Here is a 17,862-nt window from a genome sequence, read left to right as displayed (position 1 = left end):
GTTCGGGCATCTAGTAAGGATGCCCCCTGGGCGCCTCCCTAGGGAGGTGTTCCAGGCACGTCCAGCTGGGAGGAGGCCTCGGGGAAGACCCAGGACTAGGTGGAGAGATTATATCTCCACGCTGGCCTGGGAACGCCTCGGGATCCCCCAGTTAGAGCTGGTTAATGTGGCCCGGGAAAGGGAAGTTTGGGGTCCCCTGCTAAAGCTGCTGCCCCCGCGACCCGACCTCGGATAAACGGTTGAAGATGAGACGAGATGAATATTCTGAAACGAGCCATTATGCATAATGAGAACTTTTACTTTGGTATAAGTTCATTTTGATGCTTATACTTTTGTTTTTTTACTTTAGTAACATTTTAAATGCAGAACTTTAACTTGTAAAAGACTATTTCTACAATTTGGTGTTACCGCCTTTACTAAAAAATACTTCTTCCACCACTGCTTTCACTGACTGTGCACTAAACCGATCTTTATGTGCACATTTAGTTGAAATGACCCTTTTTGTCCCCAGCTCCACGGACGGAACCATCTGCTCTGAACACTCTGCCATCGATTATTTTGGTCTTTTAATCACGTGACATTATTTTCCTCCTCACTTCCTAAATAACAGTTGAGCGTTATTGTGATGCATCATGCAGCGGAGTGTGGCAGCTTCGGCAGAACGTGACTGACGCACGGACACCGACACCGACCCCGACCCCGACCCCGACACCGACCCCGACCCGTGTGGCCCGGTGGAACCGTCAGCCCCAGAGCCGTCAACACCGACACCGGGAACAGGCCTACAGCAGGTGGGTTTAAAACGGAAACATGAATGTTCTTCCTCTGTTCGCGGTGAAAGTTGCTTAAAGGCTGTTTTCTTCGAGGCTAATGTGTTAACGGTGTTCACTTAGATCTAACGGACCCGTCTAGTACCGACTCGGTTCCCGTGGATGTGTTGCGTCAGCGCGACAGTTTGCTGAATAACGTGTTTGGTTTGTAACAATGGCCAACATCAGAGAAGTGGAGGGTGCTATAACACATAAACACCTCTGTGAGCCCAGACATTAAGTCCATTTCCTCACAAATCCTTGACACAAGCTGTTTCTACCATAACAAGAGTGGGACGAGTGGAAAATGCATCCAGCAGATGCTACACTGTTGACATATATATGTTTTAAATTTCTTTAAAAAAGGCATATATCATATTCAAGATAATACAATCAACACACTTTTATTTATATATATTAGTGTTGTACGATAATATCGGCAAGATATCGGTATCGACCGATATTGACTTTCAAATTAACAATCAGATAACACCATGATATAATTAACTGTTAAATAAATATAGATAATATAAATAGACTGATGCTTCCTTGATTAAATCAGATTAAATGCCTGATGGCGCGAGGCATCAGAGTGACACGTCCCCTACCTCAAAAAAAGCATTCCTCATAAATAATTATGGCAAGTTTTACAGAATGTAAGTTTAACTATATTTCTTATTTTGAACAAGAAATTAATGTTTCGTAATTTTAAGCTTTGTATGTTATGTCTGCATTTGCTGGTGGGCCAACACGATATCGGTATCGATATCTGTTATCGGCCAAATGAGTTGTAAAATATCTCCATATTGGATATCTGCAAAAAATATTTTAAAATATCTTGTATCCCTAATACAGTCATTTTTCCTTTCAGTGAACATAACAGTGTTATGTTATGATGAGCATAAGTAAACTTAAGAAGAAAGAGTACTTAAATACTTAAGGGAAAAAAATGTAAATGAAAGGTAAACTATATAAATCACATTTCCTTAAAATCTTTGTAGTATTTTTGGCTATATAAATCATTTTCTTATTACTAATACGTTTGATAGACTCGATAATTTCGAAATTCAATTTCAAAGGGATTAAAGTTACCATTAAAAGTTGGCTGAGATTTTGAAAATTTAGCTTTATGGAAATTTGTATCTGAAATTGTCCTTGTAGAATTAATAGGTTTGCAATCCCATGTACCGTTTTGTTTGTGTTTTCATAGTGGGGGGGGGGGGGGGTACTAAAGAGAGATACATAAATACTAAAATGAATAAAAATCAGTCAGGAAATAAGATGACAATGTCTCATAGAGCTCATAGTACCGTATTACCCGACTAGATCGCTGAAGAACCTTCAGCTACCAAGCTCCTCTCCTCTGGAACCGACTCCCAAGTGTTATTCTGGAGGCAGACACTGTCCCCATATTTAAGAGTACGCTCAAAACGTTCCTCTTTGATAAAGCTAGGGCTTACGAGCCCCTAGCTATGTTGTTATTTTTAAGATGGTTGTGTCAGGACAGATGACTGTCCTCCATGGAGCTGGGTCTGTCCGACGTTCCTGCCTGTTGTGGGGAGGGTTTTCGTTGCCACTGTACTCTATTGTTGGGTCTGTGTGGATCATGGATGGGTCATGGAGTGTGGTCTATACCTACTCTGTGTCCTGAGATGACTTTTGTTATGATTTGGCACTATAAATAAAATTTAATTGAATTGAAATTGAATGTTACCGATGTAGGGTTCTTGCAATTTTTACAACATTTAACCTATTTTTTGTATAGTGTGTCATCTCATTTATAAATACATCAAGTTTACATCTGAAAGTGAAGTTACAGTAATCTCTCCAAAGACAGCTGTCTCTCGAGGTGGAAAATTGAAATATCGTTCGGATGACAATATTTTTAACTTACCTCAGTATTTTCTAGCGTTTTTGCAACCTGGACACCATTCTGTGTATCTGACCAGTGTTGGCTGTGATAAACTGGGCTGTAATATACCGTTTAAAGATGTTTTTGGTGCTGTCTAAGTGTCTCTGCCATCTGGAGAGCAACTCCAGGATTTGTCTCATCACCACACTCTGTCTCTGCAGGAGATTCTGCAGAAGAGTCCTGCGTGTCTACGAACTGCTCAGACATGGTCTTATGAACCAATCCTCATCGTTGTCCTATGATTTTCAACAAATTGGTTAAACTCTTTTCTTCTTATGGTGTTTCCTATGCCCCTGTAGGTGCATGTAACTGAGCCATCTACTGGTGAGTCCCAACTGGCTCAGGAAACATCTAGAGCTCGCTTAAAAAAATTGAGAACTGAAACCTCTTAACTCAGGGAATGTGTATGCGTTGAACGTATTGTTAAATATTATTTTTATCACTCTTGGAATTTTTTCACACATAATGTAGGTGGTGAAGCCTCAGCTTGACGCTCATAGCACTCTTCCACTTGTCCAAATCCAAATAATCAACAAAGACCAGCTGGTAGACTTAGACTAATATTTTACTTGAAAAATGCAGGAAAAAAAATACAGAAAAAACATGAAATTACATATGAATCGCGTACTATACATGAAATGAGTGAGAGAGAGCGGAAGAGGTCAAAAAACTATACGGCTCCACTCCCCGCTTATTCTGACAAACCCCAAAATTTACGTTACCTATTTAACTGAGTGACATATTAAAGGTGCAGTCTGCACTTAACAAAAATACATCTGTCCACAAATATTATGAACATATTGCCTCATTATGAGCAAACCATATGTAATAAAACTATACATAATGTAAATATCCTTATTCTTAATCCTTCTAATGAACTTAAATTATACAATCAACAAAAATAACTGCATTTAGGCTCCTACTCATAATACTAACACTTCGAGCTCTGAGGAGCGTTATACATACCCGCCTTTATCTGTTTGAGCTATTATTACACACCACATGACCCAACTTCTCTCTACACTCCTCTGTGAGATCATGCGTGGGTTTAGCATTATTTTTTAATGAGGTGAATATCACCGCATGTGTAAAGCCCGTTTGTCACGAAGTCTTTAAACATTTAACAGTTTTAAAAAGAGGGATGCTTTGACTTTGTAAAATGTTTTTCCACTCCTCCCACTGTAGTTAAGCCAAAATATCCAGGATAAAGGCGTCGCCATGTTGTAATTTTCTATGCTGTAGTGATCATGGAAGTAACGTTCATACCCCCGTCTGACCAATTGCGAAGTCGATCTCAGCTTTCAATCATGGCGTTTTACCCTGTTTTTATATCATCAAATAACTACACTTGAACAAACATCACCGTGATAAAAACTACCTGCATCGACAGAAACCATCTTTGGTAAAAAAATATTTGAAGTGTACTTTGAGTTTTTACTTTGGGCCATCTCACATCCCCTAACGTTAAGGGGGCGGGACTTATGACTTTGACTGCAGCCAGCCAATAGAGGGCGATCAAGATGCTGTAGCTTAAGTTTTGAGGAGCTGCCAAGCCATCTGTCGTTGTACACAGCCTATGGTCTGACCTCATATCTGTGTGTTCATGCGCACTGATGGAAATAATGTTGCTATAGGTTAAAAAATATCTTTAATGCTTTCTGACTGTATATTTTCATACCCACTCACAACAGCGGCTGTAGCGCTGGCAACCCTGCTCCCCCACAGCCTCCACCTGCCGCTGTCCTTTGCCCTGCCTTTGGATTGAGATTCATCTCTTCATCCAGCTTCCCTCGCCACAGACACACAGCGAGTGGACCATGGTGGATGTAACCAAATGGCCCATTTTCAGCCTGATGGAGCCACAGGAGCTCGCCAGAATACGGAAAGCAAGCGTGTTTGGAACTTCTGCTAATGAGGCCATCTACATCACCAGTGATGATGAGGTGAGGGGTCAGAAGACGTGCGTAATAAATGGTTTTCTGCAAGATCAAAGTGTCACTTGTCAACTCTACAGTTCCCCTCAGCTCTACGGCGTGCTTTAGCATCTTTCAGCTCATTGTTTTGGTTTTACTGCCGGCAACTTAACGGTTTTGCTTCACTCTCACTGCTCTCATCAATATTGTTACTAGCCAGCTAAGGCGAATGTTTTGAGTGAAAATCTTTTTATACCCATTGCATACTACCAGCCCAGAACCAAACAGCAGACAGACAAAGTTAGAAACAAACTGGGGGATATACAGCAGTGGTGCATTTAGCAGCTAAAGAGCTTAATATTTCCCCCAGGAGTTGGTGGAGACATACCAGAGCTGAAGGAGTGAATGTTGGACTTACATTCATCCAGTAGCAAGAAACATGATTCCAAATCATAGACTGTATAAAAATGAGAGTAGCATACCCATCAGGGTATGTTCTCTCAACTTGATCCAATCATCCTCGCCTACGCGAGGCGCCATCTTGTCGGACTTTGACTCCGCCTCATTTTCTCTTACCAAAAAGAAAGGCATGTATGTGGCGTTCCGGCGAGGGACATATGTCAAAAACGCAACCACGAAAAAAATAAAAACTAGCCTTGCTCTTCTGGTTCGTACCCTTATTCTTGAAGTCGCTTATTGTAAGTTGCTTTAGATAAAAAAGCGTCAGCTAAATGAAATGTAATAAAATAAACTGTCGGCCAGTGCATCTGTCCTTGTGTCACCTCCCTGTATCAGCACTGTTGTTCTGTACTGAATTGTGTGTGCTCTTATCAGCGCTTCACACTGGTGTTGATGTTTGTCTGTCTGGAATGTGACCTGTTACCTACTCTGCTGACGGAGGCTGTCTCTGTTTAGCCGTGCTTAACACTGATCCATGTTACATGTTGCTCTCTTTTGTCCTGCCTCTCTCCACACTCAGGTGTATGTGTTTGGGTTGAACTGCAGTAACTGCCTGGGAACAGGGGACAGCCAGAGCACCATTGTACCCAAGAAACTGGACTTCCTGAGTGGGAGAAAGGTGGTTGGCCTGAGCTACGGCAGCGGACCCCACATCCTGCTGGTCACAGAGGGTAGCTGCACAAAACGTTTAATCCTCCTCTTCACAGTTGGAATAAAAAGTGCTGCCGAATGACTAATCTTTTTGTGTTTCAGATGGAGAGCTATTCGCCTGGGGTCACAACGGTTACAGCCAACTGGGAAATGGGACAACCAACCAAGGAGTAGCTCCGGTGCTCGTGTCTGCCAACCTTCTCAATAAGAAGGTCACAGAGGTGGCCTGTGGCTCTCACCACTCAATGGCTCTGACCGACTCAGGAGAAGTGAGTGTTTACATGAAGCACAATGGGAACCTGTTTAAAACCTCTCTAATGACACATGTGATTCAGCTTTGGCCAAAGGCAGTGCTTAGTAATACAGACCGTCTCGGGGGCCCGAAGTCCAATCACAGCAGTAGTTGATCCCTTTGAGTTGAAAAGTTTTCAAATCCTTAAAGACACTATTGTGCTTCTAAAACTACTTCAGTACTCTAGTATCTTTATCTAGTCTGTGAGCAAACCTCCTCTCTCCCAGTCGTGGGCAATGGAGAGGTGACTCTTTAATTCATACGGAAGCTGTGTGACATTCTTTATGACTTTTTTTATGCCTCAGTGCCGGCAAAAGCCATGGCCGGAGGAATAATGTTTTTGTGTCGTCCGTCCCATTCTTGTGAAGGATATCTCTGAAACCTCTGGGAGGATTTTCTTCAGATTTGGCACAAACGCCCACTTGAAGTAAAGGACAAACTGATTGGACTTTTGAGGTCAAAGGTTGAGGTTACTGATCTCACAAAACGCATTTTTGTCCATAACTCAAGAATTTCTCTGCTAATTTTCACACACAAATGTCTAACAGGATAAAATTCAATGACATCATAATGTTTCAACGCCATAACTCAGGAACAGAAGTGAAGACATTTGGTTTGATACTGAATTGGTGACACTAAGAATTTACTTAATATCTATCATTTCTTCTCTACATGTATAATGTAAGTCTGGAAAGTTTGGATGTAAACTGCAACTTGACTGGTTGGCAAAGACAGACAACCGCAAGGCAGTAATTCTAGTAATGGCTTACTATACTATGACTTATTTTAACATGGCATACTATATGGAATTAAGAAGTCTGGCTGCTGTACACATGCATGAATGTTTGTAGCGGTTTGCGGTACAAAGGGTACAGGTGGGGATAGATAATGTTTTGATACGTCATAATAACCGTCCACTCTTAAATTCATAGAAGGGGGAGATATTTAATTCATCTTCTCGTCTGCAAGGTGTATGCATGGGGCTACAACAACTGTGGTCAGGTGGGTTCAGGCTCCACAGCCAACCAGCCCACACCCCGCAGAGTGTCGAGCTGCCTACAGAGCAAAGTGGCCGTCGGTATCGTCTGTGGGCAGACCTCGTCTCTGGCAGTAGTGGACAATGGAGAGGTGACTGTTTAATTTATACTGGAGCTATAAACACAGTTATCAGTCTCCGGCCACCACAGCACTCCTGCTCACTTTGTGTCTCTGCAGGTGTACGGTTGGGGCTACAATGGGAACGGACAGCTTGGACTTGGAAATAATGGGAACCAGCTCACTCCCTGTCGCCTCGTTGCTCTGCAGGGTTTATGTGTCCAGCAGGTGGGAGATTCAGAAAAACGTATACCTGCACATCTCACCCAGCGAGATTTGATATCATTATACAGTCATATTAAATATGCAACCTGTCGCTCAGAGGTAGAGCGGGTTGTCCTCCGTTTGGAAGGTCGGTGATTCCATCCTCGGCTCCAGTCTGAATATTGAAGTGTCCTTGGGCAAAATTCTGTACTCCAAATTGCTCCCTGTGCTGTGCATAGGTGTGTGAATGTGGTTTTATTAGGTTAGATGATGGACAGCTAGCCTCTGCCATCAGTGAATGTCTGTGTGCATGCATGCTAAGCAGTCACAAGACTGGAAAGCTGCTATATAAGTACAGATCCATTTACTATTTAGCAGTCCAACTTAGTTACACATTTTTAAGTCGCCATTGCATCACTACATTCTGGTTCGACCCCGTCATCTTATTTCAATGCAAAGATGTGAACATTACATTGCAGTTCTATCATTTTCAGTTTTAGTTCTATGAGGTGGTTACAAGAAGTAGTAGAACTTAAAAACACACAATCTGAAAGCACCTGCGAGGGCCATTAGGTGTCATATTTAGATGTTATAGTTGTCATTAGATACACTTAAAGAGCCTCACAATATAGTTTCAAATCTCACAAGTACGCAATATCTCCTTTTTATGTGATCTTCTGAGACATAACCTTAATGTTCTGACTGAAGCAGAATATTGTGTGTCAATGTAGAACTACATCACTCATAGCAGATAGAGAAAATAGGTTTTCACTGTTTTAAACACGAGGACTCTGGTTCGTAATCAGTTTTTAGGTTCAGAACATCAAATTTAGCATTTGAATGCAACGAGAACCTAAGTCTACCCCGTTCACTTTTTGTTCATTACTTTCTTTGTTTTGAATCTTTGCATTAATACGTGCTCCCGTCCCAGCACCTCTTCCATCATATTAGTAACAGACTTATTTAAAAAGTAACTAGAGCCAAAAGTGATGCCTTTTCTTGTCTAACCAAGAATCAAGGCCTCCGATTTGAGAAGCTATACATGTTAAGAATATTGGGATCATAACTGAACCAAAATTGACAAATCTTTAATATTTTTATTCGGTGTTAAGTAAACTTTGCATGTTTTGCCTTTACAATGTTTTATGTATTAGTTTTGGCATGGTTAAATTGTGGGTCTCACATCTAAAGTTTGAGTTTTCCTCTCCAGATTGCCTCAGGCTATGCCCACTCCCTGGCGCTAACAGACGAGGGGTTGCTCTACGCTTGGGGTGCCAACACATATGGACAATTAGGCACCGGCAACAAAAGCAACCAGCTGAGCCCAGTTCAGATCATGACTGAGAAAGAGCGGTAAGACCCACCACCACAGATATAATAAACCCTCTCCTCACTGTCTTTTACACCTCTACTCTAATTCTCTCCTCCTCCTGGCTTCTTTGACAGGATTGTGGAGATTGCCACCTGTCACTCCACACATACGTCAGCTGCTAAGACTCAGAGTGGTCAGGTGTACATGTGGGGACAGTGCAGGGGCCAGTCCATAGTACTGCCTCACCTCACGCACTTTACCTGCACCGATGATGTCTTTGCATGCTTCGCCACCCCCTCAGTTATGTGGAGGCTTCTTTCCATGGGTAAGACAAGGGGCTAATGTGCCCAATGATGTTGTATTAATTACAGGACTGAACCAGCTGACTCCCATGTTTAATTCAAATAACCAAATTAGGTCCCTGTTACTGATGACGTTTTTCTAAAGCTAGTTTAAAGGCAGTTGTTCATTTCCAGAGCAATGTTTTTGAAAGTTGTGAACTACTCCATTTACACCAGAATAAATATTTATTCATTGTTCATTCACAGGAGACATCAGGAAAGAACAAATCTATTCCTTATCTATTCAAATGTCCCAGTAAGCCATGGCAGTGGGACAGTGAGCCACCATGTGCAGTATCATCAGCATGAAACCAAAGCAGCTAAATGGAATTCAGCCACAATTCATTTTATTACTTACCTCTGTGAACATTGTTGCAAGTTCAGATGATATGCACTGACTAAAAGGCTAGCTTTGCATTTCATTTTGGAATTATTAAATAATACATACTAATAATAATACATTACATAATTATTTGCAGGAAACTGACAAGAAAATTAAAATAAAATGGAGCCATATCGGTATCAGCGTATGTTTTCCAATATGAAAATCATTTGTATTACATTATAAACATAACGTTTAATAATGTTAAATATTCTTTTAATGTTATTTGCTTAGGAAAGCAGTTTTCTAAGCACATTTAGACTCATATCAGTGCACAATCCACATGGAAGAGGTTTATTGTCATTCCAGCTCAAACAAAATCTGATGTATTTGTTTTTTCGGTCTCAAAAATCCCATTATGGTCGGCCCTTAAAAGGAAATGAATCCTCATCAAAAAGAAAACTGTGATCCTTCCTGTTTCAGTCGTAAAATACAAGTAACTCAAATCCCTTCTGCAGTTATTTATCTTCCTAAAGCCAGAGCTTGATGTGCGTGGGTGTTTTCTCCCTGCAGAGCATGATGACTTCTTGACCGTGGCTCAGTCTCTGAAGAAAGAGTTTGACAACCCAGAGACAGCTGACCTCAAGTTCTGCATTGACGGCAAATATATCTATGTCCACAAAGCAGTTCTCAAAATCAGGTCAGAGATTTCATCTCCCAGCTGTCAGTTTAAGTTATGAAACTATAAAATATAAACTTCTCATAACTAAATAACGTCTGTATCTACCCTGAAACTTACTGTTGTGTGCAGGTGTGAGCACTTCAGATCCATGTTCCAGTCCCACTGGAATGAAGACATGAAGGAGGTGATTGAAATAGACCAGTTCTCCTTCCAAGTGTACCGCTCCTTCCTAGAGTTCCTTTACACAGACAATGTGGAGTTGCCCCCTGAGGATGCTATTGGTCAGAATCACACACACGTCACAGCCTGATCGTTGCTGACTTTTGTCTCTATGTTGGTTGTTCATGCTTACAGTGTTACTGTGTGTGTCTCTGCTCTCAGGGCTGCTGGACCTGGCCACGTCCTACTGTGAGAATCGTCTGAAACGTCTGTGTCAACATATTATAAAGAGGGGAATCACTGTAGAAAACGCCTTCTCCCTGCTGTCTGCTGCTGTGCGCTATGATGCAGAGGTCAGTGTTTACGTCAGCTATCATATGTTTGCATGTATTTCAATAAGAAGAGATTGAGGTCATAAACGGAAAAGACTTTTGCAATTAGGCTGTCGATGTGAACTATCTTCATTAAGTTAAATTTAATGCTTTAGTTGCATTACAAAGCAGGAGAGTGCAAAAATAAAAGTCTAAGATAACAATAAGGTTCAAAACCAAATACTTCATACAATAAATACTCTGTCAAAATTAGGTGTACAGTGTGGATCATAGGTTAGTGTAATGAGTGTTTTAGAGCTGGGATCATGCTGTTTTCAAAGTATTCATATTATATTTTGATTTTTTTTTTTTTACTTTTTCCAACACATTTTACCATATTTTTGTCTAAAACATGCTTAAATCAGCCATAGGATAGACTGTCTAAAGCAGCCATGGCATAACATCTTGAATAAAGTCAGGAAAACTCATAAAAAAAGTGTGCTCAAAGAAAAAGTCATAGTATATAGTATGTTGAAAAAGTGAAAGAAAAAGTCAAAATAAAATATGTCCAAAAAATGCTTGACTCAGTCAGATAGCGTGTCGAAAGCAGTCATGGCATAATTTATAAAGTGAAATAGTTTTCCCCCCAAGAAAATGCTTAAGGACCTGCGTTAAAAGTTTTGGTTTTTTTTTTTTGGCAGTTTTTCAAGCCTTTATTATATCGGACAGACAGTAAATGGGGGTGAGAGAGAGGGGGAGACATGCAGCAAAGGGCTGCGGTCGAACCAGCGACGGCTGTCCCGAGGACCTCTTTACACGGGGCGACTGCTCTAACCGCTCATCCACCGGCCGCCCCCATGGTTTTTTACATCTTGATGCTGATTTAAATGCATCCATGTGCTTGGAAGTGTTTCATTGAAATGGTCTGTTTACATTTCAGGTCAGGAAAATACCAAACAGTCAGAGATGCTTGTGCTGGTCAGAAAACAGCGCCTGAAGAGTTATTTCAAGTATCTTGTTAAAGAACATGGGGCCAACACGATGCATTTGCTCATTTGTGCTCTTACCTTTTTTATCATTCAGGACCTGGAAGAGTTCTGCTTTAAGTTCTGTGTGAATCACCTGACTGAGGTGACCCAGACCGCCGCTTTCTGGCAGATTGACGGCAACCTGCTCAAAGACTTCATCTGTCGAGCCAGCCGCTGCGGAGCCTTCAAAAACTGACCTCAACCTGGGATCATTACCGACACAGACACAGAGGATGCTGTGGCGACTCCGGGAGTGACCTCTTAAGGACTTTGTCTCTCCCAGTCGACTCCACAAACCTTCATTGACAGGCGGTTACACGAGCTTTACATATTTAGATGATCACCATCGCTGTCAATATGTTAATCATCGCATTCCAGGTGAGTTTGTCCGTTAGGTGCGCTGTACATGCTGAACTTACATGCTGAGCTGACATCACGCAGTCCAGTTACAGTAGTGGTTTCCCACAGTGCCTGACTAGCTTTTTACACATATTGTGTAAAGCAGGACTTGAAATGCACAAAGAGGCATACTATCAAGTTTGCCTTGAAAGTAAGTCTTGAAGTTGTTTCAATTAACTTGAAATATTCTTGCCAGTTGCCTGATATCACTTTTTTTCTATGATAAGGTTTAATTGACAACGTTACGCCTTCAAATACCTTGAAGATATGATTTTGTTCCTCCTTACTAGGAAACCGCATCATCATATCATTATTCCAGATGGCACACCAGATGTGCCATCTGGAATAATGGTTTGGAAGCCGAGGTATGAGGCCGTTTGCACTTTTAGATGTCAGTATGAAACAATTATTTTGAAGACTGGACATTAATAATGTATACTTTATTTACCCCTCGTGGGGAAATGCAATTATATTGAATATTATATTATATTATTGACATAATAATTAAGATTAATTTACCAATTAAGTCTGTTTAGGCCAAACTCCTGTCAGCGATTATCAGTCCTCGTAGCTGAGGTGTGATCTTCCGCCTCGGTGTAACTCCGGTTACAAGTGAGATTCAGTCTTAAACTGTTACAGAGGGGGAGATGCTGCCACTTCATATGTGGCTTTCATAGGTTGGTTAAGTATTATTTTGTGCAGCTATAACTCCATATAACTCAATAAGATTGAAGGAAGATAAGGATTTGTCTCGTTTTAAGAGTTACACTGGCCTGGTTGCCAGCTGAAAACAAACGTATGGAGCCTTTCAAATCAGTTTACAGAGTGAGGCACGGGCCTTGGGCCTGGATTTTCTCTATTGTATGTTTAAAAAATAGATTTTACAGTATTAACATTTATGAAATTGTGAGTAACATCTGCACTATTGCTGTGAGTGTTTTCAAGAACGTAATTGTTCATTTCTATACAGGACATTTCTACTTTAAATTCAGTGATCATGTGGTTGGACTGATGACATTGGTTGATACCAATTTGCCAGTAAAATTTTGTGACCTTTGCAAGCAAATGAATAAAAAGACTTGTGTTTTCTGTAAACAAGTCTCTTTGATTATTAAAAAATATATTGTAATTAAACAAATTTGTTTCACAGTTATATTTGAGAAAGTACAATTATTGAGTTTTTCAGGTGATTAACACAATAAAGGATCTCTTTGTGCACCAATAAACCACGAGATGCAAACATAGTTCACCACCACAAAGTGTTTTGTTTCATCCGCTATCAAACTGAATTTTGAGGCCGAGCAGTGAAAATGTTGGTAGTTGGGTCCCTAGTTAATATCCCTGTGGATGCTTCAGTGTTCTGCTTGAGGTGATTCTGTATTTTAAGCTGATCTGTTGAGACCCTGTTCATGAAATGTGATCACTAAAAGTTCTGCCTGTTTTTTATTTGAAAGAAATCTTCTTGGTGTGTGAAAATCTTTTCAACATTTTATTTTTACAGAAGGCATTACATATTGTCAAACACTGGTAAGAATATTCAATCAAATCACCGTGCCAGGGGCATGCGTTATTTAACTGAGCGATATGACGAACAAAGCTTCTAGAAAAAAGCTGCAAGGACAAGAAACATACACCAACATTTTTCACATGTTCCATCCATTTAACCCTGCACTTATAAAAATGTAAACCTGAACAAGAAATTTCTCTCTTTGATCAATAATGTAAACAAAACTTTACAGTAAAATTGTTCAATCAAAAGGAAGTTTCTGTAAACATCAGTTTGAGAAAGCAAAGATCCTTTGAGACGTTTCTGAATAGAGGTAAAAACTCCAACAACACTATAAAGAACAACTTCATACTGCATGTAATGTGTCGTATGACTTATTTCCTTCATGCACATTTCAAGACAGATTTCAGACTTCCAACATTCACAAAAACAAATATATAAAATATATATATATATGACACTTTTCCTATTGTAAGACGTAAGATGTTTAAGATCAAAATATCTGATAAAAGTGCTAATGAGACACAACATCTTAGCTCAACATCATTTAAGTGACAAACTTCAGTATAAAAAATATAAACAGGAATTAATTCAACATCTGAAACATTAAGGCAAACTTGGTTCAGTTTGTAGAGACGGATGTGGAACATTTTCAAGACCAACTTTCTTTCCAATTATTTCTGTTGAGTACAGCTTTTTAAAAGATAAACCATTCTTTACCAGCAGAGTTTGTTGAAAAATGTATTTCATCTCTTCTGTATGGAACAGCATGATTTACAACTAATGTCTAAAAGCATCATGATCGCAGGCTGAAATCTGAGATCATATATTAAGAGTTCGTATTTTAACTCCTTCAGTGCTTTTTGAATTATCAATGGCAAATATTGGTGCAGTTTTGTATTTCCACATCCGGCACTTTCCACTAGCTTAACAAGAACTAACATATTAATTACATGTACTACTACTACTACTACTGATAATATTAAAAACAAACTTATATAGCGCTTTATAAAGTCCTCAAATGAGCTTTACATACTGTGGGAAATATTTATAAAGCATGATGATAAAGATGACTTTGGGTTTAAGGCTAAAAATGTCGGCGTGAGTCATTTTAAATGCAAAACAACAGTGTAAAGCACGGCTTTTCTTTTTTTTTTAAAGGGAAATTTAAGTAACACAGTAATATGTTGTTACATTGGCTGCTGATGGACTCACTTACTCAGTGCTGAGACAACTTTCTCCATAGCTACGGCCGCCTTTTCCAGCTCCTTTTTTTTCCTTTGTAACTCTGTAAACAAAAAACACTGTTATTCAGAAATCATTGTAATTAGTTAAAAATAGTATGTCATAAAAATATAAAAAGGTCACAGTATAGTATGTCATACAAATATCATTAAAATGTCATAGTATAGTATTTCATAAAGTTCTGGTATGGTATGTCATAAAAATATAAAAAGTCACAGTACATTATGTCATAAATATATGAAAAGTCACAGTACAGTATGTCATAAAAATATAAAAAAAGTCACAGTATAGTATGTCATAAATATATAAAAAGTCACAGTACAGTATGTCATAAAAATATAAAAAAAGCCACAGTACAGTATGACACAAATATATAAAAAGCCACAGTACAGTATGACACAAATATATAAAAAAGTCATAATACAGTATGTCATAAATATATAAAAAAGTCATAATACAGTATGTCATAAATATATAAAAAAGTCATAATACAGTATGTCGTAAATATATAAAAAAGTCATAATACAGTATGTCGTAAATATATAAAAAAGTCATAATACAGCATGTCATAAATATATAAAAAAGTCATAATACAGTATGTCATAAATATATAAAAAAGTCATAATACAGTATGTCGTAAATATATAAAAAGCCACAGTACAGTATGACACAAATATATAAAAAGCCACAGTACAGTATGTCATAAAAATATAAAAAGAAAAGCCAAAGTATAGTATGACAAAAAAGTCTTACTATAGCATGTCATAAAAAAATGTTATCGAGGGCACAAAAGTTTCCGTCACCTTCATGCTGCTTGGTTACGAGCTCTGCCAGTTTCCCAGAAGCAGTCATCACTGTCAGTGCGAGATCATAATCTGTGGAGAGGAGAGAGAGAGAGCTTTATATATATATATTATATACTCCAGTGTTTAAAACAGAAATGAGGGTGAGACAGAGACGCGGTCACAGTAACTTGTGTGTTGTATCCTCCCTCACCCTGCTGGCTGGCCTGGTCGGACTGAATTCTGCTGCAGATATTGTTCATCTCCTCGATGAAACCTGCGAAAATAGCCTGCGTGCATCCTGCAGCGTTGCAGCTTTTCCAGAAACTGGAGGAGTCAATGCTGGCCTCTGGTTCTGAGGGAGGTGCCATAGGAGGCGAGGGGGAGCGGGAGCAGCGTAAGGATAAAAGGCTGGTTTCATGCGGAGGCGGGGTAACTGATGAGCTGCTGTGCTGAGGTGAGTTGGCAGCACTGCTAGATTTGAAGCGGTCAGGAGTGAGAGGGGGTCCAGTGGTGTGTTGATCAGGACCCTGCTCAGGACTGGGCCCTGGAAAAAAAAAGGTTGCTCTATATGTTTATGGTTTACGTGGTGAGTGACAGAACTCCTGCTTGATTTTTGACTTATTTGCAAAGTTCCTCCAACAACAACAGAAGTGCTGTATATTGTTACCCAATAATAATTATTCCTCATCCATCCATGAACATGTTTTCCCTGTGCTGTAACCGGTGGCTCACATCGCTGTCATGACCCTTCACATCATTTCTTACAAATGTTATTTTGGATGTCTACTTTGTAAAGTTGAAACACGTATACGTATATTTAATTCTATGTAATTCTTTCTTTTGTAATTTCTAAGGTTTTTTATGCATACAGTCAAACTAACTGGGTGAAAAATGGTGGAAATGGACAGAAAGACTCATTCAGACCTGAGCTGGTCAGTGATCCAGATGCATGTATTTGGGTAAATTTTCACCCCATCCAAATAATAATTACAGCCGCAGTTATCCACCATCCTCCTGTCATTTAAATCCCACCCGGAGAAAGTTCATTTACAGTTCATTTCAAATCATGGTTATAGTCAATCAAGTGTGTGACCATACGTTCTTAGTAAGTTATCGAAATGATCTGAAGTGTGCTTCGTTTTTATGTTTAATCTTTTGTCATAAAATATGATGTATGTGATATATGAGTATTGCTGTTCATTAATGTGCAATATCCCTGTAAATGTAATCTGTATAATTAAAAAAACACACACAAAAAAAAAAAAAACATTGCATATTTTTCATAGAAAGAGTTGCTGTCTCGCAATGAATTTTATTGTACTCACTGCTGGTTGACATGCAGCGATGATTAAAATCCATCCTATATTACTTGGCTATGTGTTGTAAATCTTTGGCAAACATGTGGTATGACTGTGTGTGTGAGTGTGTGTGTGTGTGTGTGTGTGTGTGTGCAGAACGGGTACTTGGGATTACCTTTGATACCGTGTGTGTTACTGAGTGACGTCAGCAATTGACTGATACTGAACATACAGTACTGATATTTATTTAGTTTTTTTCCTCTATGTTCATTTTTTATAATTATTAATGTTAATTATTATTAATAATATTCTTCAATAAAGTTAGTTGTTAAGGAAAGCAGCCTTATGTGCCCCTTTGCAAAGTAATATTTGCACAATCAACATAAAAAAGGTCTATTTTAATTTAAATTAAAAAAAATAATAACTATATCAGCCACTGTATTGAAATCAGTGAAATTTTCCCTCTAAAATCGGTAAAAGAAAAAAACCGTTAGTCAACTTTACCGTCATCTTCTCTCTGTGCCATCTCTACCTCCATCCTAACCAAAGCCACAGTGGTGGGTGACGGTTGTCCAGCCTTTGTCGCTGAACGTGACTCAGACACAGGGGACATGAGGCTGTCTGACTCCGCATCCTGGGAGGAAGCAAAGACATCTCATGTCAGATGTGATACACACTGGTGCACAGATCAAAATTAGAAAATAAAGTACTAATACTTGATATACGGTGTTGATATACTGTTTACACTAATTTAAATAAGCTTAACAATGTAACAATCACAGATAAATACCAAATCTACTACAGGACTAAATAAGAAACTAGAAGAAATGTTCAACAGAGTATAACTGAAAGATGAGAATTTATAAAAACAGACATACACTCCGACGTTTGACAATAATGGCGCAAAACGCAACAACTCACTGAAATTACAATTGATTCCTCTTGATTTTCATCTCTTCTCTGATCCTTTGGTGGATTTCCTATGAGACAGCAGGAGATTGCAAACTCTTTGTATATTATGTCTTGGCCACATTTATATTCACTGGATGTGCTGTGACAGCGTACCTGAGGCGGGCTCGGTGGGACCCTCAGTGTCTTCTCTGTGAGTGAAGGACATCATCAATTAATGCTGTTATTG

At 39.3% G+C, this 17,862-nt stretch overlaps 2 protein-coding genes across 2 annotated transcripts; one reads left to right on the top strand and one right to left on the bottom strand.

The window, feature by feature from the left end:
• Positions 1 to 694: 694 nt before the first annotated feature.
• LOC310952698 (RCC1 and BTB domain-containing protein 1-like) lies at positions 695 to 12,305 on the top strand. The gene is made up of 12 exons (XM_083921375.1): positions 695 to 791; positions 4,413 to 4,664; positions 5,614 to 5,764; positions 5,847 to 6,013; positions 7,006 to 7,164; positions 7,252 to 7,359; positions 8,546 to 8,688; positions 8,782 to 8,972; positions 9,884 to 10,010; positions 10,122 to 10,273; positions 10,374 to 10,504; positions 11,546 to 12,305. The coding sequence occupies exons 2-12, from the start codon at positions 4,539 to 4,541 to the stop codon at positions 11,684 to 11,686; spliced, it is 1,596 nt and encodes a 531-aa protein (XP_083777501.1). The 5' UTR covers positions 695 to 791; positions 4,413 to 4,538; the 3' UTR covers positions 11,687 to 12,305.
• Positions 12,306 to 13,398: 1,093 nt separating this feature from the next.
• On the bottom strand, positions 13,399 to 17,841 carry LOC310952451 (uncharacterized protein; the record flags this gene model as incomplete). Its single annotated transcript, XM_083921067.1, has 6 exons — positions 13,399 to 14,684; positions 15,445 to 15,516; positions 15,638 to 15,970; positions 17,229 to 17,358; positions 17,646 to 17,704; positions 17,790 to 17,841. The coding sequence occupies 6 exons, from the start codon at positions 17,839 to 17,841 to the stop codon at positions 14,608 to 14,610; spliced, it is 723 nt and encodes a 240-aa protein (XP_083777193.1). The 3' UTR covers positions 13,399 to 14,607.
• Between the last annotated feature and the right edge of the window lie 21 nt (positions 17,842 to 17,862).

This window comes from Echiichthys vipera (assembly GCF_963691815.1).
Source record: "Echiichthys vipera genome assembly, chromosome: 10".
NCBI classification, from domain to species: domain Eukaryota; kingdom Metazoa; phylum Chordata; class Actinopteri; order Perciformes; family Trachinidae; genus Echiichthys; species Echiichthys vipera.
The sequence above is the reverse complement of the archived record's forward strand: the minus strand, read 5'-3'. Positions and strand labels throughout refer to the sequence as shown.